This window comes from Neoarius graeffei, chromosome 20 (genome assembly GCF_027579695.1).
Source record: "Neoarius graeffei isolate fNeoGra1 chromosome 20, fNeoGra1.pri, whole genome shotgun sequence".
Classification (NCBI taxonomy): domain Eukaryota; kingdom Metazoa; phylum Chordata; class Actinopteri; order Siluriformes; family Ariidae; genus Neoarius; species Neoarius graeffei.
Genome location: NC_083588.1, coordinates 14,121,537 through 14,145,319, shown reverse-complemented (window position 1 = coordinate 14,145,319; position 23,783 = coordinate 14,121,537). Strand labels below are relative to the sequence as shown.

General features: G+C 42.7%; 1 protein-coding gene across 1 annotated transcript in view; it reads right to left on the bottom strand.

The window, feature by feature from the left end:
* Nucleotides 1-23,783, bottom strand: part of cacng3b (calcium channel, voltage-dependent, gamma subunit 3b) — an 84,573-nt gene that overhangs the window by 17,308 nt on the left and 43,482 nt on the right. The window contains exon 2 of the mRNA XM_060902522.1: nt 1,289-1,372. Coding sequence (XP_060758505.1) covers nt 1,289-1,372 — 84 coding nt within the window. The remainder of the gene's footprint in view (nt 1-1,288; nt 1,373-23,783) is intronic.

The following is a 23,783-nucleotide window of genomic DNA, read 5'->3' as shown; positions in this document are numbered from 1 at the left end:
CGGCTGTGAATGTAATGGCAACAAGTGCGCATAATCAGAAATTGAGTAAATGTGAGGATGTCAATGTGTGGTATGACTGGGTGCTGTAGTCCATGGCGGCCATGTTAGTAGGCTGCAGTGTGTTCTGACAAGTGAAGTTTGGGGGGATTCCAGTGCAGACGTAACACATGGACAATCCCATGTTCAGGATGAAACCTGCAGGGTGCATAGGACCAAATCTATGTGTGACTTATTCACTGAGCATGATGGAACACTGCCACATTTTGACTGGTCTGTAAAATCATCAGACCTCAGCTCCGTACAATATTTTGGGGTTTATTTGGAACACCAAAATAGACACGTGTTATTTCTTGCTTAATACTTGTTTTTTGCCCCACTTGCCTTAATAATATCACCAATCCAGTCAGGTAATGATATGTGTACATTTTTGTCCACTCTTCCACTGACAGTGTGCAAGTTAGCTGTCGTTTCCGAGTGCTTATTTTGATGCTTCACCTGCTGTTCCAAATAATTCCTTACCTAGCTAACAGCTGTCACTGGAGAAGGCATTTGAAGAGGCAAATACCCAAGTTTGACAGTATGGAAAACCATTAAAGGAATACACACAAACTCTTGAAGTATACGTTGTATTATACTATATCTAATTATAAAAACTCACATCACTCAAACATCATAATACATTTTTTGTTCAATTAAAATGACAAATAAATGATATCTGGACATGAAACTGAAAAGCACCCAACTGACCCAGTGTTGTAAGCTCTGTGGAATACTTTTGTCTGTTTTTATGTCTAACAATCTGTAGTATTGTGTCAGAAACAAAATAAGGAAGCTCGTTTGAAATTACTCGACAACTTTACAAAAAAAATACAAATAACCTTCAGATAAGGGTAATCATGATAAATAAGGCACAATGTTGGCTATGTCATTTGTGTTGTGCTTAAGGTAACGTGTTTGGTGTCCCTACTGTATGTCCTCTGTCTTTAGCTGTTTGCGAATTTATATAAAGCACAACGTAACCCAAACCAATAGGTTTGGCTGGAATTACTTGTTGGCATGAAAATGGCTTATTTTCTTCAAACGCTAGCTTTTGGGATATAACATTTTTAAATTCTGTACAATACATGTTTATTATACAACAGATATCAATAGATGTCTGAAAAATGTGTCTCATCCAACGCTTTCTGTCTGAACCTGAGCACTGTCTCGGTAGATACATACAGCAGGAGTTTGTATATATGAGAGAGAGAGAGAGAGAGAGAGAGAGAGAGAGAGAGAGCAGACTCACGCAGTAAATACTCAGCTGTGTCCTGTTTATAATCAGCATCCTCTGGAAAGTGATCAATCTTCTTACACATTCCACGAAATGTCCCTATAGAAAAACACAAAGGGAGAGATTTGAAAAAGAGATAGAATAAAGAGAAGAAAAGGCAAAGAGAGGAGAGTCAGATTTAAAGAAAAGAGACAGAGACAGCAACGAGAAATAGTGAGAGAGACAGAGATCCAGTGAGACAGATGCAGTGTGCATATTTAATATTTCATATCTTTCAGTTTTACACATTTGTTTTCCTTTGTGTTATTAGTATGGATGGTCAGACTGAGTGCTCTGTGTGTGTGTGTGTGTGTGTGTGTGTGTGTGTGTGTGTGTGTGTGTGTGTGTGTGTGTGTGCTTCGCTTCGCGCTCAAGATGACAAATGAACAAAAATAACACGACTGCCCCCAGGCAGAGCACACACACACACACGAATGAGGTTTAGTGGCCCTGATAGTGCACTGTGTACTAATTAGTACACTGTGTGTACTAACAGGGTAAACACATCACGCAGCAGAAACACACGTTACACTAATCATCATACACTTATTCAGCACAATCATCCAATTGAATCAATCAGAATATAAAAATCCATATGTTTAAACTTTTCAAGATCCTAAGAAGCTAAAAGATTGTTACATATCAGGTATACACTACTTTAGAGTCCGAAAGTCAGTATGGTTTCAACCATGTTCCTGAAAAATTGTGTTTACCCACAATCCTAGACTCAACAATCAGAGCTGCCACTCCCATAGATGCCATAACTATGAAAAAAAGAGCTGAGATGTGAACGCCCACTCAGCTCCTGAAGTCTCTGGGGCAAGAGACAACACCATGACGAGAACACTGCAGTATAGCTCACTGCTTCAAAGCTTGGTTAAAACTGTAAAATATCATTCTCAACCATGCTCGAACAACGACACAACATGCCCATCAATACGAAAGCATACAACTGGCGATGATATGGAAGCACAGGACGGGGGAGTTTGTGCAATAACCTGAGAGTGAAGAGAAAATGATTCATGACATAATTTGCAATGTCTGATTCCCTCACTAAAAACATTAACAGTACAGTTTTGTGACTTTGCCTTTTTGAAGTGTTTTAACCTCCTAAGGCCCAAGCTGGTTTTTTTACATGCATTTTTTATTTCTCTTTGCTATTTGGGCTTATTAGAACCTGATTAGAATAAAAACTAAGCATCATCTTTTGATAAGATGTACTTTTAGAGAAAAAGTATGTCCACATATGTTGATTCTTGTTCCGAATTTCCATAAAGTGCTGTCCACGCATGTGACCGCTAAGCCCTAGGAGGTTAAAGGTCCCATGGCATGGTGGTTTGTTGATGCTTTAAACGGGCTCGTGGAGGCTTCCGGATGTTATATCCGGAGCCTTTCTCGAAATGAACCCTCGGCACGTAAATATAGCCTCCTGGGAGAAAGCCCCATTTCAGCGCTTTTCCCAGTGCGTCGTTTTGCTAATGAGAAGCAGGAGGCGGGGAAGGGTAGAGGGTGGGGGCGGGCCATGGGGGGAGGGGGAGGAGCTTGACCAAGCTGCGTGCACACACATACTCGCTGCTATCAGCGCTTGTAGCCACGCTGCTAAGACAAAACCTCGTTCTCCCTCGGACTCCTTTCGTAAACTCAACGTGACACAGAGAACAGAGAGTGAGAGTGTTCGGAGTGGTAGTTTACGAACGTATAATACCCTAGGCTTGAACACGCACTCCATAACCAAAGAGGATAGAAGCAGCAACTACAGCAACATAGCACTTATCCAACAGAAGACATGCATTGCGGAGCAATAGTCAAACATAAGCTCGTAAGTTACAGTCAATTTCCAGACTAAACTCAGTTTAACAGAGCATGCTGCATGCTCTTTAGTTTTGTAGCGCAGATTACCTGGCTAACTGCAGGAAGCGGTTAGCTGCACAGCTAATGTAGCCATTGCTAGGCTAACGCACCGATTTTAAAACACGGCAAAACGACCAGTTATACACTTACTTGTTCGGTGTTTGTTGCTGATGCGGCAGGGATGCTTGGTACGGACCCAGGCTTCAGTGACAGTTGATGTGCAAAACCTGCCCTGTACTGTCCCAAATTGTGGAAACATTCCTCAGGAAAATGCTTCCGACAAACATACACCATCTTAGGTAGACTCGACGGCGTATTATTGGAGTAAATAAAATTAAGCCACTGCGTCTTCAGGGGCTCTCCCGTCGGCAGTAAAAACAGACTCTTTTCTGTGTTGTCACATCCACGTACAGCGCAATTTCCATGTTTCGCTCACCATGTTGTTGTGTCCTCTGTGGTCTCCTCACTACAACTGGGTGGGGCAATCCATACAGTGGGTGGGAATCCAGAGGGGGGGCGTGGGGATCATCTCCCTTGCTGACGTAGTAAAGGGAAGAGCTTATCAACGTGCCGTTTTGACGCGCCATTCTCAAATGTTGGGCATAGTTTGGTTTACACATTATGAAATTTCTAGCCACTGGGGCGACTTAAGAAGGTCAGAGGAACTCATTTTAACGTTAAAAAACCTCAGAAAGTGAAAATTTCATGCCATGGGACCTTTAATGTGTCAAGGTGATGAAGAGAAAACAAACAATCTGAACTACGCTCTCTGAAAAAGGTGAATATCCAGCTGGGTTTATACTTGCTTTTGAAAGTCATATGAAAGCTGCCAAACATATCCTTTCATACTTACATGGTGTAGATTGTGTATGTCCAAAATTTATGTGCCACATGGACATCTACGATGTCAACATAGGTAGCAGGGGCAGGATAATGTGATGTGACGCAGTGACAGCAGCAGTTCGATGTACAGACAGATGTACAATATATACTTATTTACTGCAAACAGTAACTGGTTTCCTGTTTGTGGTGACAATTTGAAAAAAAAAAAACTCATGTAGTCTACAAAAGCTTTACTACTTTTCATAGTAGCAATTTGATATGCAGTGTCACGATGGCGTAAAGTTTTTAAAATAAAACAAGAAGACAGAGTCATCTATATCCCCCGCCCTATATACCAACTATATACCAAGTTTCAAGATATTATTTGTCACATTTTTCAAGTTCTGCTGCAGAAAACCAACCCCACCTCTTGACATTGACCTCAGCAGCCTATGGCATAAGCCCACTGGACCGTTGGTCCACGTGAGCTAAAAATGTAAATTTCTCACATTTATTAGTATCAAAAGGCACATATACATTACTGAATCAACACATATACCAACTTTCAAGACCGTACCACTCATAGTTTTCAAGTTCTGCTCCGGAAACAAAACCTACCCCAAAGACTAACCTGACAGACTAAGTCTGAAATTGTTTCCATGGAAACATGAAAAATTAAAGTTTCTCAAATTTCTTAGTATGAAAAGGCACATCATCACCTTGTTAACATGTACGTATACCAAGTTTCAAATCCGTATCATGAATAGTTTTGAATTTATGCACTGGAAACGAACATTGCTCTTAGAAACTAAGTCAAAATCTATTTATGTAAAAATTTGAAAAATACTTTTTTCCAAAAATCCAAAATAGCAAAAGGCACCAGTTCACATGTTGCCTGATATGTACTTAATCAACACATATACCAACTTTCAAGACCGTACCACTCATAGTTTTCAAGTTCTGCTCCGGAAACAAAACCTACCCCAAAGACTAACCTGAGAGACTAAGTCTGAAATTGTTTCCATGGAAACATGAAAAATTAAAGTTTCTCAAATTTCTTAGTATGAAAAGGCACATCATCACCTTGTTAACATGTATACCAAGTTTCAAATCCGTATCATGAATAGTTTTGAATTTATGCACTGGAAAGATATGGCCCGGAAACTAAAACATGGATGGATGGATGGATGGATGGATGGATGGATGGATGGATGGATGGACAGCTGGCCAGAACCTGTTTCTATATCCCCCGCCAAACTTCGTTTGGGAGGGGGGATAATAACAGAGCTTGTCAATGAGATTGGCATCTCCATGCCACTGGCCAGAAACATATGCGTCCTTAACGTTTTGACTCTGACATGCCCTCTAGTGATTTGAAAGAGCAGTAAAAGAAGCCGTCTTTGTCAACCTGGAACGTCCATCACTGAACAGCTTAACAACTTAACTTGGAGCAAGCAGGTGCTGGAACAAACAGTTCGTGCTAATAGACTTCTAGGTTTCATCAGAAGAAACACTTGTTACATTCAAAGTGTCTCTGGGAGGCGAACGCTGTATCTCACTCTTGTTTGTGCTCATTTCGGATACGCAGCACAAATATGGGCACCACAGTCTACTGAACTGATATCAAGAGTAGAAAGGACACAATGACGTCACCAAATATCTCCTGAAGCTACCATTCTTATCCACAGTCTCTTCCAGCTCAAGACTGAAAACTCTATCTTTGCCATGAATGACTGACTGGCACGAATACCTAGACATGTTTTTTTTTTCTTTAAAATGACTCATGGCCTGGTACACGTGAAGTCCAGCCTATTACCTGTTCCTTGTTGGACATGACCAACAAGATTATCAAGCAGCAACATTGTCAAGTACACAGTACGTCAGTGCAAGACTTCTACATACCAGAAATTAGACCTAATCAGGACAACTAGAATATGGAATGCTCTCGCTGATGAACTAAACCTGAACATGGACAAAATGAACTCATTTAAACACGTCATGCTATGCTACTGCTTTACGTCACTGGACGACTGCAATTATAACAATCCACGTACTTTTAAGACAGTTTGTTTGAAATGTAACTCTTGCAGAAGCCTTGCTCTCGCTACTTCTCATCTCATTTCATTATCTCTAACCGCTTTATCCTTCTACAGGGTCGCAGGCAAGCTGGAGCCTATCCCAGCTGACTACAGGCGAAAGGCGGGGTACACCCTGGACAAGTCGCCAGGTCATCACAGGACTGACACATAGACACAGACAACCATTCACACTCACATTCACACCTATGGTCAATTTAGAGTCACCAGTTAACCTAACCTGCATGTCTTTGGACTGTGGGGGAAACCGGAGCACCCGGAGGAAACCCACGTGGACACGGGGAGAACATGCAAACTCCACACAGAAAGGCCCTCGCCGGCCACGGGGCTTGAACCCGGACCTTCTTGCTGTGAGGCGACAGCGCTAACCACTACACCACCGTGCCGCCCTAGCTACTTCTTGTTGTGAGTTATTTAATGTAAAATTTACCGTGTTCAATATATTCTATTTATACTTGTCTTTATTCATCAATATCTCTACATTTAGTTGTGACAAGACTTTTATTTGGGCCTGCAGTAATTGGCTTAATGCTGCTGCAGTTTCCTTGCCATATAAAATTTACAAATTATATAATTATAATGTAAAGATTTGATGTAAATGTAAAATTTACAAACTATATAATTATAATTATATATGACAAACCTAATAAATCTAAACAGAGGAGGTGGTCTGAGACTCCACTTGTCAGCCACCTACAGTGCAGTCCTTGGCACACTTCCCAGAAAACTGAATACACATCCACACCAAGACACAGCTAACTTCAATGACTCGCATGATGGCAGAGAGAGACGGCAATTCACAGATCACCCGAATAACCCTCTGGGCTGCTACCACCGTTCACACCCGGCACCCAGTGACCTACACCTACAGGATGACTCAACGACCCAGGTGACCTCAACGACTCTCCTTCTAGTTGCTTTTGGTCCATTAGAGGATAAATACCTGGAACTCCCCACTCGTCAGACAGAACTGAAGAAGCCTTTCGGATGAGATTTGAAACGTCTTCAAGATTTTCAAGCAAGTCCAGTTGCCTTTTTTCACACCTACGGTTTACTATGACCTGGATGACTGAGAACCTTCACAGGCATACCTCTAGTGGAGATTGCATTTACAGTGGCGCTTCAAAGTTTGTGAACCCTTTCAAATTTTCTTTATTTCTGCATAAATATGACCTAAAACATCATCAGATTTTCACACAAGTCCTAAAAGTAGATAAAGAGAACCCAGTTAAACAAATGAGACAAAAATATTATACTTGGTCATTTATTTATTGAGGAAAATGATCCAAAATTACAGATCTGTGAGTGGCAAAAGTATGTGAACCTTTGCTTTCAGTATCTGGTGTGACCCCCTTGTGCAGCAATAACTACAACTAAATGTTTCCAGTAATTGTTGATCAGTCCTGCACACCGGCTTGGAAGAATTTTAGCCCGTTCCTCCGTACAGAACAGCTTCAACTCTGGAATGTTGGTGGGTTTCCTCACATGAACTGCTCGCTTCTGATCCTTCCACAACATTTCCATTGGATTAAGGTCAGGACTTTTTGACTTGGCCATTCCAAAACATTAACTTTATTCTTCTTTAACCGTTCTTTGGTAGAACAACTTGTGTGCTTATGGTCATTATCTTGCTGCATGACCCACCTTCTCTTGAGATTCAGTTCATGGACAGACGTCCTGACATTTTCCTTTAGAATTCACTGGTATAATTCAGAATTCATTGTTCCATAAACGACAGCAAGCCGTCCTGGCCCAGATGCAGCAAAACAAGCCCAAACCATGATACTGCCACCACCATGTTTCACAGATGGGATAAGGTTCTTATGCTGGAATGCAGTGTTTTCCTTTCTCCAAACATAACGCTTCTCATTTAAACCAAAAAGTTCTATTTTGGTCTAATCTGTCCACAAAACATTTTTCCAATAGCCTTCTGGCTTGTCCACATGATCTTTAGCAAACTGCAGATGAGCAGCAATGTTCTTTTTGGAGAGCAGTGGCTTTCTCCTTGCAACCCTGCCATGCACACCATTATTGTTCAGTGTTCTCCTGATGGTGGACTCAGGAACATTAACATTAGCCAATGTGAGAGAGGCCTTCAGTTGCTTAGAAGTTACCCTGGGGTCCTTTGTGACCTTGCCGACTATTACACGCCTTGCTCTTGGAGTGATCTTTGTTGGTCGACCACTCCTGGAGAGGGTAACAATAGTCTTGAATTTCCTCCATTCGTACACAATCTGACTGTGGATTGGTGGAGTCCAAACTCTTTAGAGATGGTTTTGTAACCTTTTCCAGCCTGATGAGCATCAACAACGCTTTTTCTGAGGTCCTCAGAAATCTCCTTTCTTTGTGCCATGATACACTTCCACAAACATGTGTTGTGAAGATCAGACTTTGATAGATCCCTGTTCTTTAAATAAAACAGGGTGCCCACTCACACCTGATTGTCATCCCATTGATTGAAAACACCTGACTCTAATTTCACCTTCAAATTAACTGCTAATCCAAGAGGTTCACATACTTTTGCCACTCACAGATATGTAATATTGGATCATTTTCCTCAATAAATAAATGACCAAGTATAATATTTTTGTCTCATTTGTTTAACTGGGTTCTCTTTATCTACTTTTTGGACTTGTGTGAAAATCTGATGATGTTTTAGGTCATATTTATGCAGAAATATAGAAAATTCTAAAGGGTTCACAAACTTTCAAGCACCACTGTATTCCTCCAGATGTACAAAAGATTTGCAGGCAAGGAGGTCAACAAAGATATCTATGTTGCAATTATAACTCTGGCCAAAACTAAATTTTCAAGTCATGGTTCTATCCAAAATGACCAATTTAAGAATGTGTAATACTGAATAAGGAATATCACTGAGTGATCATTTGAACCCAGTTAACCTGAATGCATTTAATCTGTGTTGCAACATTGCTGGCTACCTCAAAAACAAAAACAGTCTTGGAAAGAATAAAGATTTAGGTCTAAATAATAAGTGTATGTTTCGAGGCAGGGCTGATAGCGGATGCAAATGCTAATTCGGTTCAAGAAGAATGTATTCTATTCGGATGAATTGTTAATTAATAACAACTAATTAATATTTATTTGTCAAAAGCATGGCTAGCACAATGCTAACATGAACTATGTGTCTAGAGAATTCCAAAGCTTTAAGTTTGGTAGATGTACAGAGGAATTTCTGGCACACTGCTAAGACCTGACATAGGTAATGGAGGATAACAGTTGCCAAGCAATGATTTGATTTTTAAAAATGACGACATCCCATGAAAGGTACTGAAATAGATTATTACATGACATCTTTATGACAGGGCGGCACGGTGGTGTAGTGGTTAGCGCTATCGCCTCACAGCAAGAAGGTCCGGGTTCGAGCCCCGTGGCCGGCGAGGGCCTTTCTGTGCAGAGTTTGCATGTTCTCCCCGTGTCCGCGTGGGTTTCCTCCGGGTGCTCCGGTTTCCCCCACAGTCCAAAGACATGCAGGTTAGGTTAACTGGTGACTCTAAATTGACCGTAGGTGTGAATGTGAGTGTGAATGGTTGTCTGTGTCTATGTGTCAGAACCTGTGATGACCTGGTGACTTGTCCAGGGTGTACCCTGCCTTTCGCCCGTAGTCAGCTGGGATAAGCTCCAGCTTGCCTGTGACCCTGTAGAACAGGATAAAGTGGCTAGAGATAATGAGATGAGATGGTTACTGTTTCTTCTCTCAAGCAAAGACAAGCATTGCGTGAACACAGTACTGACTTTGGGGCAGCACGGTGGTGTAGTGGTTAGCACTGTCGCCTCACAGCAAGTAAGTTCTGGGTTCGAGCCCAATGGCCGGCGGGGGCCTTTCTGTGTGGAGTTTGCATGTTCTCCCATGTCTATGTGGGTTTCCACGGGGTGCTCTGGGTTTCCCCCACAGTCCAAAGACATGCAGGTTAGGTTGATTGGTGGCTCTAAATTGACTGTAGGTGTGAATGTGAATGGTTGTTTGTCTCTGTGTCAGCCCTGTGATGATCTGGTGACTTGTCCAGGGTGTATCCCGCCTCTTGCCCATAGTCAGCTGGGATAGGCTCCAGCTTGCCTGTGACCCTGCACAGGATAGGTGGTTATGGCTAAAGGACGGAGTACTGACTTTCCTGTCATAGGATCATGCAAAATTATAGCTATGTTATAAATTAAAATCGAGCATCAAATCTTTTAACCTGAACAACTTAGAACCTCAGGTTCTGGAGTCATTCATTTTTGAGACAAATTAAATGTTGTGTCAAGCGTTTTATGAAAGCTGTATGACTGATGTATCACATTAATGCAAAACACAACCTAGACCATGGCTGTCAAAACCACAGCCTCTGCTTTTTTTTTGTAAAGGCTTTCATGCTGTTGAAAAAATGAACATATTATTGAGGAAATTTCAAAATTTAGGAAAACCAGCTCCTGATTTAAACATTGTGTATTTTAAGTAAAAACTTCAAAATTTAAAATAATCACGTCCTCATCTCTACCCTCTTCACAGTAATAACAAGGCTAATTATACAGACAGATTGTCACACCTGCGTGCGTTGGTGCGCACAACAGACGGGCTCTCAGGTGCGCTCCGGCCAGCACGTGCTCTGAATGGACTCACACACTTGCGCTGCTAATGACACACACCTGCACTGGTTTAAAGTGCAATCAGCGCGCCTATAGAGAGCATGCACGTGACATCACGAGGTCACGTGATATTTGTTTATCCGTCATTTTGGACGGCAAGGTCACGCATAGAACTTAGACGAACCCATTCTAATTATCAAGTGTGTGGGAGTAGATCTTTCGAGAATGGTTATATCTTGTTCAGCATTTGGTTGTACCAATAGACAGGGCCAAAAGGAGGGCCTGTCATTTTATAGATTCCCCGCAGACGAGGAGAGACGCGCAAAATGGGTGTCCGCTGTGCGAAGAGAAAACTGGAACCCCAGTTCTACCAGCCGAATTTGTAGTGAACACTTCATATTAGGTATGTGTAATCTTCTAATTCAATACTCCTAGTACATCTGTTAAGTTGATTTTCGGATTGAATGATAGCTGCATACTTAGAAACTAGACAGTCTCTAACGTTTAAAATGGCTATGCCTAGCCCTACTACCTTGGCCTAGTCTATGACAATGTTTTATCTTTTTGGCTCATATATGCCTTTGAAAGGCCAATCCATAGTAGGGATGGCGAAAACTAAAAAAAATCTTGACCGACCACCGAGCCTCATTAGCCGGTTAAAGTCGGTTAACCTATGAGTTTAAACAGGGATGCAAACGGCGGATGCCGCCTTTTCCACAGCTGAATCACGCAGATCCGATTTTTTTTTTTGGGGGGGTGTTGGAGTGTCTGAATAATTTCATCAGAGTAAATTCTGTATTAAAATTACTAAAGATATACTATAGATTTCGAGCATTCTTAAGATAAAACGCCCTGCATAGTCTCTTTATGATAAACGTCTTAATGCCACTTACCCGTGAGGTTATCAAGTAGACTTCCTTCTTCGGAACCTTCCAGAGGTATAGTTGAGATACCCATCCCGCAACAAAATATTTATAAGCTTCCATGCTCTTGTAAGCTTTGAGGGCTTTGCCAGTGTAACACGATTCACGATTAACAAGAAAACTGTAAATGCTGTGGTAGGCCAGATCGGGCAAATCGCCAGCACCGCAGCTCCGAATTTCCCTGAACAAGGATTGCGGCAAGTTGTACGGACCTGCAATCCCCAACCTGGAACACTTTTCCACGTAACGCTGCCTCACGTCACCTTCAAGATGCTGAACAAACTTTGACAAGTAATCGCGCGATGTAGATGGGGTATTTTCCGAATTTTCTTGGGGATTACTCCCTGGATCCATTACACTCGCGCAAGGTAAACAATCCTGAAGCCGTCCAATATGGCGGAGTAAACACGGATGGGTCACGTGACTGCACATCCTCTATATAAGGACTCTGAATGCAGACTCATGAAGCAAAGTACTGCGTTGTTGTGACACATTACCGAGCTGTGTTTATATCCTGCTTTCGAATTCCTGTTCCTTCTTTTTGACCCTGCTCTTGTCTACGATATTCTGTTTGTGCCTCACTCGACCTGTTTTACCGTTCACCATGTTTGCCTACTGTTCTGGATTGTTTGGCTGATTGCACTTTTCTTCATCAATATCTTCTGCACTTACATCCGTCTCCACCCTTCCCTGACAGAATACTTCGCTCCGCTGACACAGACATAATCAGGGAAGTCACTGGAAGTACTGTAGCTTTAGATCGCTAATAAGCATGCCAGAGGTAACAGTGGTAAGGAAAAACTCCCTGAGACAGCATGAGGAAGAAAACTTGAGAGGAACCAGACTCAAAAGGGAACCATTCTCTTGCAAGTGACACCCAATTGTATGATTATAAGTCATTATTCTCCACAGCTGGACCTGATAAAGTCTGTTTGAAATGATCTCCAGTACAAAACTATGGCATTATGTCTTTATTATTATCAAATATGTGAATACAAAGGCCAACGTGTGTGAAAAATAAAGTCAGCTCGCAGTATTTTCTCAAAACCACCCTTAAAATCAATGATATTTGTTGAACGAATGAACACATTCATGTTCAGTAAGTTTTTTCATCCTGATCCGGAGCCTATCCAGGGAACACTGGGCATGAGGTGGGAATATACCCTGGATGGGATAATATTGTATCGGCAATTGCAACAAGTACACAAATGAACTAAATTAGCCGCGTATTCTGAAATAGCACAAAGTGAAAGTTGATAACATATCCAGTTAAGTTTAAACAAATAATAATCCAAGTATTGCATTTGACAGAACAAGGTATAAACTCTGGTTAAAATAGAGACATATCAACAATAAAGCATTTCCTTTCAAGGAAATGAACTTTCTGAAAGACGTTTATCATTTATGAAGGAAAACATATTGCTTACATATTCACGATTTCATCCAGTCAAGCCATTTCTCTTTATATATGCAAAGGTTTGCATACCAATAAATTGATTTATTAATTTAAAAAAATCAGCTCAAAGGTAACAGTTGTTTGTCTCTATTGGCCCTTTTCCACTACCCTTTTTCAGCTCACTTCAGCTCACTTCAGCCCGACACGGCTCGCGTTTTGACTACCTCAGAGCAGTACGACTCATCTCGCTTCAGCCCTACTCAGCACCCAAAACTCGCACGGTTTTGGAGTAGGGCTGAAGCGAGCCAAACCGAGCCGAGTGGGGCTAGGGGCATGAGGAGACACTCCCCTGTGCACTGATTGGTGAGGAGGAGTGTCCTCACATGCCCACACACGCCCCGTGAGCACGCTGGGATCTGTAAACACCGTAAACCCGGAAGAAAAAGAATTACAAATTACGAGAATTTCTGAAGCCTTATGCGCCTCGCCTCATCTATACGCTCTTGCCAGTATCTGTTGGCGTTGTCGGTGACAACAAGCCACAGCACCAAGACCAGCAACACTAACGACTCCATGTCCTCCATGTTTATTGTTTACTATCCGGGTCGTGAGACTACCGCTTAAAAGGTCACTGATGTCACTGTTTGCGCCGCCTAACGACATCACGTGACGGCCACCCACTTTCGCTAACTCCACCCAATGTGTCCACCCACTTCCAGCCAGCACGGTTCAGCGCGGTTGTAGTCGAAATGCAACTCCAACAGCCCCACTCAGCTCGACTCAGCCCAACTCAGCACGGCACGGCTCAGCCCAACTCAGCCGCGTTGGTAGTGGAAAAGCGGCATATGTGTCAGCCCTGTGATGACCTGGCGACTTGTCCAGGGTGTACCCCACCTCTCGCCCATAGTCAGCTGGGATCGGCTCCAGCTTGCCTGCAACCCTGTAGAACAGAATAAGCGGCTACAGATAATGAATGGATGGATGCTCAAAGGTTTGCATCTCCCTGAATGTAATATAAATATTCTCTAACACACCAATCCTTTGTGCAAAATCCTTTGCATAAACATTTTTATGGAGCGTTCGGATCCTTTCAGTTAAAATAATAATAATAATCAGAAGAGCAAGAATAATAATGGGAGGCACGGTGGTGTAGTGGTTAGCACTGTCGCCTCACAGCAAGAAGGTTCTGGGTTCACGCCTAGTGCCCGACGAGAGCCTTTCTGTATGGAGTTTGCATGTTCTCCCCGTGTCTGCGTGGGTTTCCTCCAGGTGCTCCGGTTTCCCCCACAGTCCAAAGACATGCAGGTTAGGTTAACTGGTGACTCTAAATTGACTGTAGGTGTGAATGTGAGTATGAATGGTTGTTTGTCTCTATGTGTCAGCCCTGCGATGATCTAGTGACTTGTCCAAGGTGTACCCCACCTCTCGCCCATAGTCAGCTGGGATAGGCTCCAGCTTGCCCGTGACCATGCACAGGATAAGTGGTGATGGATAACGGATGGATGGATGGATGGATAATAATAATAATAATAATAATAATAATAATAATAAAGCAAGAAAATTAATGGCCTCACTACTCAGGTCACTCTCAGTAGGGGTGGAATGATGCAAAAATATTTTGGTGTGATAATGCTTTCATCTTATATGAAGGTTTTCAATATGTCACAGCTTCTGGATACGGCTTCTATTTTCACAGAGAAGTAGAAATGCACTATGCCGGTTCGGAAATAAAGGCTTCTCAGCTGGGATTCAACTCCTTACTTCCAATATAAAAGGCATTACTTTATCCATGTGCTTTACATTTTAGCCATGTAGCAAATGTCACCTTTCAACCTTATGCTTATAACAAAAGCTAACAACGTAACTGTTTTCGATTATCACAGTAAATAACACACAGTAATATATTGTCACTGTTGATAAGGGGTGTAATGCAATGCCACTGTCTGTACCTACATCTGTGTAGTGCTCGAAATGTTCATACCATTATTCCCCCAGAAACTTTGAAAAACTTGGACACCCCCAATGTAGAAATGCCAGCACTATCAGCATGGTCTGTGAAATATGTCTTTGACACAAGTCCAGCAGGATCCCAGGCCTAAAGCACACCTGTAGTTTTAACCAGATGCTCTTTTAGCCTTGCTAGCATTCATTCATTCATTTTCAATGCCGATTCTTGGGATTCTTGCTGCAGTGCTATTCAATACAAATAATGTATTCATATTTGGTTACTTCTATACTGAAGATAAAGGAAACAGAAAAAAATATGGGAAAATATTGTACTGATTTTCTCCCTCAGTACCTCCTTTCATTGTTTTCTTTTCTCTCGTCTTTCCTTTCTCGCTTTTCTCTCTGTCTACTGCTTTGTCTAACCCAGCGTTCAGATTAGTACCCTAATCACTGTTCCCTACACTGAACAATCAGACACGACATGGAAGACTATAATAGGGAACAAAGTTGATGATTGAAGTAAATGATTTCATACACATTATAGTCATGGCCAAAAGTTTTGAGACTGACACAAATTTTGGTTTTCACTAAAAACGAATGTTTTTAGATCCTTTTGTCAGATGTTTCTATGGTATACTGAAGTACAATTATAAGCGTTTCATAAGTTTCAAATGCTTTTATTGACAAATACATCAAGTTTATGCAAAGAGTCAGTATTTACAGTGTTGACTCTTCTTTTTCAAGACTCCTGCAATTCGCCCTGGCATGCTGGATATCAGCTTCTGGGCCAAATCCTGACTGATGGCAACCCATTCTTGCATAATCAGTGCTTAGAGTTTGTCACAATTTTTGGGTTTTTGTTTGTCCACCCACTTTTTGAGGATTGACCACAGGTTCTCGATGGGATTAAGATCTGGGGAGTTTCCTGGCCACAGACCCAAAATTTGAATGTTTTGCTCCCCGAGCCACTTAGTTATCACTTTTACCTTGTGACATGGTGTGCCATCATGCTGGAAAAAGCATTGTTCATCACCAAAATGCTCCTGGATTGTTGGGAGAAGTTGCTCTTGGAAGATGTTTTGATACCATTCTTTATTCATGGCAGTGTTCTTTGGCAAAATTGTGAGTTAGCCCACTCCCTTGGATGAGAAGCAGCCCCACACATCAATAGTCTCAAGCTGCTTTACTGTTGGCATGACACAGAACTCATGGTCGCGCTCACTTTTTCTTCTCTGGACAATCATTTTTCCAGCTGCCCCAAACAGTCTGAAGGGGGCTTCTTCAGAGAAAATAACTTTTTGCAGGACTTTTTGCAGACTGCAGAGGACTGGGGTAAAGTTATTTTCTCTGATGAAGCCCCCTTCAGACTGTTTGGTAACTCAAAAAGCAGTGAACGGTTTTGGATGAAATTCGAAGGAAAGGTGGGCCATCGATCAGGGAACAGTTGATTAGGTTTTCATGCAAATCTGGATACGTATGTGGATCCAAGGTCCAGATATGTATTTGGATCCAGGATTATTTTTGCCTGTTCCCAAAATGACTCAAAACGTAGTGAACGGATTTTGATGATATTTTGATGAAAGATGGGCAATGGGCAAAGGAACAATTGATTAGATTTTGATGCAAATCTGGATATGTGGCTTGGTGGAAGTATGCACTCTACCAAGTACCTTTCGTGACTGTGTGTCTGACATAGTAGTCTGCAGCACAGGAGCCCCCCAGGGTACAGTACTCTTCCCCCTTCCTCTTTACCCTGTACATTTCAGACTTCAGATATAAACACACATACCTGCCATCTCCAGAAGTTCTCCAACGATACAACCAATGTTGGATGCGTGTCAGAGGGGAACGAACAGGAATACAGGGGGGTCATCAATGACTTTGTCAACTGATGTGGAAATAACAACCTCCATATCAACGCCAGGAAGACAAGGGAGTTGGTGATCGATTTCTACAGGAGAGTACCACAGTGCACACCAGTGAACATCCTGGGTACGGACATTGATCGTGAGGGAATACAAATACCTGGGTGTTCACCTTAACAACAAACTGGACTGGACTACCAATACAAATGCTTTGTACAAGAAGGGCCAAAGTCATCACCACCTGCTGAGGAGACTGAGGTCCTGCGGAGTTGCAAGACACTGTTGAGGACATTCTATGACACCATGGTAGCATCTGCTGTCTTTTTCACCATGGTCTGTTGGGGATGTGGAAACTCTCAGAGAGACAGGAAAAGGCTTAACAAGCTGGTGAAAAGGGCCAGCTCTGTCCTGGAATGCCCTCTGAAATCCATTGAGGAGGTGTGTGAGAGGAGGACGTTTGCTAAGCCAGTGTCAGTCATGGGCAACACCTCTCACCCCCTACATGAGACTGTTGGCGTGCTGAGCAGCTCCTTCAGCAGCAGACTGCTGCACCCACGGTGCAAGAAGGAACGCTACCGCAGGTCTTTTATCCCAACTGCTGCCAGACTTTTTAATGACGGCCTGGCATAATGGAGCACTATTTTCTCAAAGTCACTATCACCTTTTTGTCACTTTATCCACATCTCACTGCCATCTTCTACTTATGCTGTGCAACAATATTACTATTTGGTACAATATCCTTTTCATTTGCAAGTACTGATGTCTCACTCTCATAATTGTTGTGGACAATTATGTCCATAGCCTGTGTGACTGGTTACTTTACACACACATTCCATCCTCGTTAGTGATATTATGCTGTGCAATAACATTCACTACCGAGTGCAATATTTCCATTCCTATTTCAGTTGCCAGTATTTTATGAGTGCAATATTGCGACCTCAGCTGAAGGACCACTCTTATTTAAGTTCCTTTCTTATTTTGTTGTGTACATTACATACATGGCCTGTGTTTTTACTTTTATTTATTTACTGACTTTTTTTTTTACTTTTATCGCACTGTAATTTTTTTTGTTCCTGTCTATTCTTGATTCTTTCTCTCTGTGAGCTGCTGGAACATGTAAATTTCCCCACCGAGGTATGAATAAAGTTAATCTTATCTTATAGTTTGAGCCAGTGTTGTAGTCGAGTCACTAAACTTGAGTCCAAGTCCAGCCTCGAGTCCTCAGTGTTCAAGTCTGAGTCAAGTCCAAGTCATTAAAAACATTTAGAGTCGAGTCCAAGTCCACTATTGATCCGAGTCGAGTCCAAAAACAAGACTCCAACCGCACCCTTTGAGGGTGGTTGCTTTAGCCCCATTAACATTAGTTTGTTCCTGAACATGACGTATGAACAGGTGAATGTGCTTCTCTTTATCAGAGAGTGTGAAGTATTCTGTCAGAGATGGTTGGGAGACTGATGTACTGTAAGAGCAGAAGGTGTGTTTATTAATACAAGTGAAGACAGTAAACAATCCAGAACGGCAGGCAAAATTGTAAAACAGTGAAACAGGCAATAGGTCGAACGAGGCACAAGCAGGCTCTCGTAGACTTGACAGAATCAAAGACGAGAAACAGGAAATCAGGGATCAGGAAACCAAACAAGGAAATAGGGCTCAGTAATGTGTCAACAACGAAACTCAATACTTCGCAAAATAAGTGTGTTTTCAGAGTTTTTATATAAGTGCGCTGATTGCGCCTTAATCCTGTGTAGGTGCAAATCATTTACGGTGCGCCCACTGCCCGGAGTGTGCCCAAGAGCCAAGGCACGCAGGTGTGACACTCTTGCACAAAATTAGTACAAAAATTAATCTCATCTCACCTCATTATCTCTAGCCGCTTTATCCTGTTCTACAGGGTCGCAGGCAAGCTGGAGCCTATCCCAGCTGACTATGGGTGAAAGGCGGGGTACACCCTGGACAAGTCGCCAGGTCATCACAGGGCTGACACATAGACACAGACAACCATTCACACTCACATTCACACCTATGGTCAATTTAGAGTCACCAGTTAACCTAACCTGCATGTCTTTGGACTGTGGGGGAAACCGGAGCACCCGGAGGAAACCCACGCGGACACGGGGAGAACATGCAAACTCCACACAGAAAGGCCCTCGCCGGCCACGGGGCTTGAACCCGGACCTTCTTGCTGTGAGGCGACAGCGCTAACCACTACGCCACCGTGCCACCGACACAAAAATTAATGGAGATATAAATATCTTTTGTCAAATTATTATGGCATTTTACAAAAAAAAAGAAAAAAAAATCAGACTCCTGGTCTCCTATTTATGAGTCCGAATGCAGTGAATGAACGAGTCCGAGTCATCAGTGCTCGAGTCCAAGTCGAGTCATGAGTTCTTAAAATTAGGGCACGAGTCAGACTCGAGTACTACAAACCTGGTTTGAGCTGTATCAAGTTTGCGCACAATAAACTACCTTACTATTTCAACATTCAGTATGTACTTTACATTTTAAAGATTTTTGTAAAAAATCTGAAGGTCAGTTTCCATGTCAGCATGCTGTGTATATGAATCAAACTAATAAACAAAACATTGTATCATGAATATTCACTGAAAAACCACGAAAATAGTGCACTATATCGTGAATAGGGAGTCATTTTAGATACAGCATATCTCTCTCCCTCTCTCTCTCTCTGACACACACTGTTAGTCACACTTCACAGTAAGACCCGCTTGCCTTAATTTGCTTTCACATTCAGTATTGGCTTAAAGGGGTTTACCCTTCATGTGTAACAATGTTATTTATGCTGCAATGATGTCAGTGCTTCCTTAAAAATTCATTTTCCCTGCTTCTGGAACACTGCTTTACTCCTGGGATGAAAGACCTTTGTGTTGAGTGTTTTTATAAGAGCTACAAAATATAAGGCATTGCCAAGACATTGAATGTTTTAACAAGCAGTACTAACTCCGGTTGCATTGTTTATTGTATTTAATAGATTCGGTAGATTTCATATTGTCCATTTCAAGTAGAGAGGGTACTAAGGTTGTACTGCAGATAGCATTGGTGGCTCACAGTTCCAGGATCTCCTGATTTGTGCATGTTCTTTCTGTGTTCTTGAGGTTATCCCGTTTCCTCCTACCTCCAAAAAAAACATCGGTAGGTGGATTAGCGATGATAAACTGCCCCTTTCTGTGAAGGAGAGTGTACATTATGCCTTCCCATTCAGCGTGCGTTCCTGCCTCTCACCCAGTGTTCCCAGGATAGACTCGATAAAACGTCTCCTCTGACCTCTCTCATCCATAAAGCGTTTCTGACCTCAGAACTGTCATGCATGGATTTTTTTTTGTTGCTGTTGTTGTTTTTCTCACCATTCTGTGTAAACTCTAGAGACTGTTGTGCATGAAAATCCTTCACCGTTTTTGCAGTTATTGGTCATCATTTGCTTCATCTCCATGTAGCTTATGTAAATAAAAGCAACAGGAAACAGAATGTAGATGCACTTAAGCATGCATAAAAAACAGCCAGGTCAAGCACTGAAGGAAAGGGCAAAATAAAAAAAAAAGCCCTAACAGAGGATGCTACAAGTGCAGGTCAGGCTGATCTGCAAACATGTGTCTGGATTAATAGCAATATCTCTAGCTAGTGAGTAAACTGCAACTGCCTGCATAAGTAACAGTTATTCCATGAAATCGAGTCGTACATGAGCTGATAGCCGGCGAGGCACGTAGCACTGAGTTGGCTGGAATCCATGTACGACGAGATTGAGTGGAATAACTGTTTGATTCTATCCACATTCACTGGATTATCAGAAACAGAGCATCATCTCATCTCTCATCTCATTATCTGTAGCCGCTTTATCCTGTTCTATAGGGTCGCAGGCAAGCTGGAGCCTATCCCAGCTGACTACGGGCGAAAGGCGGGGTACACCCTGGACAAGTCACCAGGTCATCACAGGGTACAGAGCATCATATTTTTTTGCAAATTCAATCAAGAAAAACTTTGTCCAAAACGTCTGACAAAATCATTTCCGCTTAGAATGTAAGCAAACCGGCGAAATGACAGTCGCAATTTGTGAAAAAAGCAATGAGAATAATAATTCTTGAAAAATAAAAAAGATATGTTCTTGCCATCAAATACTTTTATTTGTTGTGGTTTTTTCTTCTTCTTCAGGGTTTTATGGTGGTTGGCAAACCAACTTAAAGGTGCATTATTGCCACCGATCGGGCTGGAGTGTGGAACAGGAGATATTGGGGGGGGGGGGAGAACTATATTCATCCATCCATCCATTATCTGTAGCCGCTTATCCTGTACAGGTTGCAGGCAAGCTGGAGCCTATCCCAGCTGACTATGGACGAGAGGCAGGGGACACCTTGGACAAGTCGCTAGGTCATTGCAGGGCTGATACATAGAGACAAACAACCATTCACACAGACAGTCAATTAAGAGCCACCAATTAGCCTAACCCGCATGTCTTTGGACTGTGGGGGAAAACCGGAGCAACCAGATGAAACCCACGCAGACACGGGGAGAACATGCAAACTCCACACAGAAAGGCCCTTGCCGGCCACTGGGCTCAAACCCAGAACCTTCTTGATGTGAGGCAACAGTGCAAACCACTACCCCACCGTGCCGCTGAGAACTATATTCTTTTAGCTATTTCTGTCTCTTTTAAATACTTGATAACAAATTTTGGGGTTTTGTTTTCGAGTAGAATTTTTATTCCCTCCCCAGTTTGTTCAGCAACACGTTCCACCATTTTGTTTTTCTCTACTCATGGTATATGAGCTGATAGCCAAGGAGGAGCGTAACCAATCAGAGCATGTGATTGCTCATATCCAGTGAATGTCCATCCATCCATCCGTCCATTATCTGCAACCACTTATCCTGTGCAGGGTCTCAGGCAAGCTGGAGCCTATCCCAGCTGACAATGGGCAAGAGGCGGGGCACACCCTGGACAAGGTGCCAAGTCATCACAGGACTGACACATATGGCCCTTTTCCACTACCCTTTTTCAGCTCACTTCAGCCCGACACGGCTCGCGTTTCGACTACCGAAGAACAGCACGACTCAGCTCGCTTCAGCCCTACTCAGCTCCCAAAACTCGCACGGTTTTGGAGTAGGGCAGAAGCGAGCCAAACCGAGCTGAGTGAGGCTAGGGGCGTGAGGAGACACTCCCCTGTGCACTGATTGGTGAGGAGGAGTGTCCTCACATGCCCACACACGCCCCGCGAGCACGCTGGGATCTGTAAACACCGTAAACCCGGAAGAAGGAGAATTACGAATTATGAGAATTATGAAGCCTTATGCGCCTCGCCTCATCTATACGCTCTTGCCAGTATCTGTTGGCGTTGTCGGTGACAACAAGCCACAGCACCAAGACCAACAACACTAACGACTCCATGTTTATTGTTTACTCTCCGGGTTGTGAGACTACCGCTTAAAAGGTCACTGATGTCACTGTTTGCGCTGCCTAACGACATCACCTGACGTCCACCCACTTTCGCTAACTCCACCCAATGTGTCCACCCATTTCCAGCCAGCACGGTTCAGCGCGGTTGTAGTCAAAATGCAACTCCAACAGCCCCACTCAGCTCGACTCGGCACGGCTCAGCCCAACTCAGCCGCGTTGGTAGTGGAAAAGCGGCAATAGAGACAAACAACAATTCACACTCACAGTCCATTTAGAGCCACCAATTATCCTCACCTGCATGTCTTTGGACTGTGGGGGAAACCGGAGCACCCGGAGGAAACCCACGCAGACAACATGCAAATTCCACACAGAAAGGCCCTCGTCGGTCGCTGGGCTTGAACCCAGGACCTTTTTGCTGTGAGACGACAGCGCTAACCACTACACCACCGTGCCGCCTCCAGTGAATGTGGATAGAATAATTACCATTATTAGACGATAAAGCTATAAATTTTTTTTTGCAGTTTGTTCTGAAAGTGAGATTAATTTAAAGGCATGGTTATAGTAATAGTAGTTGCAATTAGTACTGCACACAAGATTCACAAAGATTTCACTTTCACAGCATTCACAATATTTTACTATTCTTAAGAGATACACTCACCAACAGAATTATTAAGAATCCCATTGTCAAACAAGGTAAAGCATCATTCAGAGATGCTTTTCTGTTGTAGAGGGTGGCTATTTGCGATATCATAGCTTTCTTGTCAGCTTGAAGCAGTCTGTCCATTCTCCTTCAAACCTTTTCATTCATAAAGCATTTCCACTCACATAACTACTGCTCACTGGTTGTTTTTTCGTTTGTTTTCTCAGCATTCTATGTAAACTTTAGAGACTATAGTGCGTAGAAATGCCAAGAGATCAGCTGTTTCCCGATTCTGATGTTTGTTCTCAATATGAACTGAATCTCTTAATCTATGCCTGGATGTTTTCATGCCTTTCGCTGCTGTCTCACGGGAGGATAAATATATATTTGCATACATATGCATTACAGATGTATATTACAGCAGATGGTCAGTCTGAAAATCTGAGTGGGTGTACGGGGCGCCTGGGCCAGTGTGAGAGTCTCAGGCTGAATTTTTGTCCCAGTCTGGCCCTGATATCATTTGAATTACAGCCAGAGTTATTGTCAGAGCTGCTGTTCTTGAAAATTTATCAACACCATATTATTGATTCAATAATTCAACTGTGCTGTGGGGTGGCACGGTGATGTAGTGGTTAGCATTGTTGCCTCATAGCATGAAGGTTCTGGGTTTGAGCCCAGTGGCCGACGGGGGCCTTTCTGTGTGGAGTATGTGGGCATCTGTGTGGGTGTGCTCCGGTTTCCCCAACAGTCCAAAGACATGCAAGTTAGGCAAATTCTTGGGTTTCAGTCACATGACTTTTCTTAGCGGTTTCACTTCCGGTAAAACAGCCAGTGGTCTAGCAAACCAAAACGGTTGCCCGAGCGCAAACAACTAACGATAACTTATCAGAGTATGCTCGTAATCTAGAAGCCACTGCTCGCTTTAGATATATTCAGAAGATTG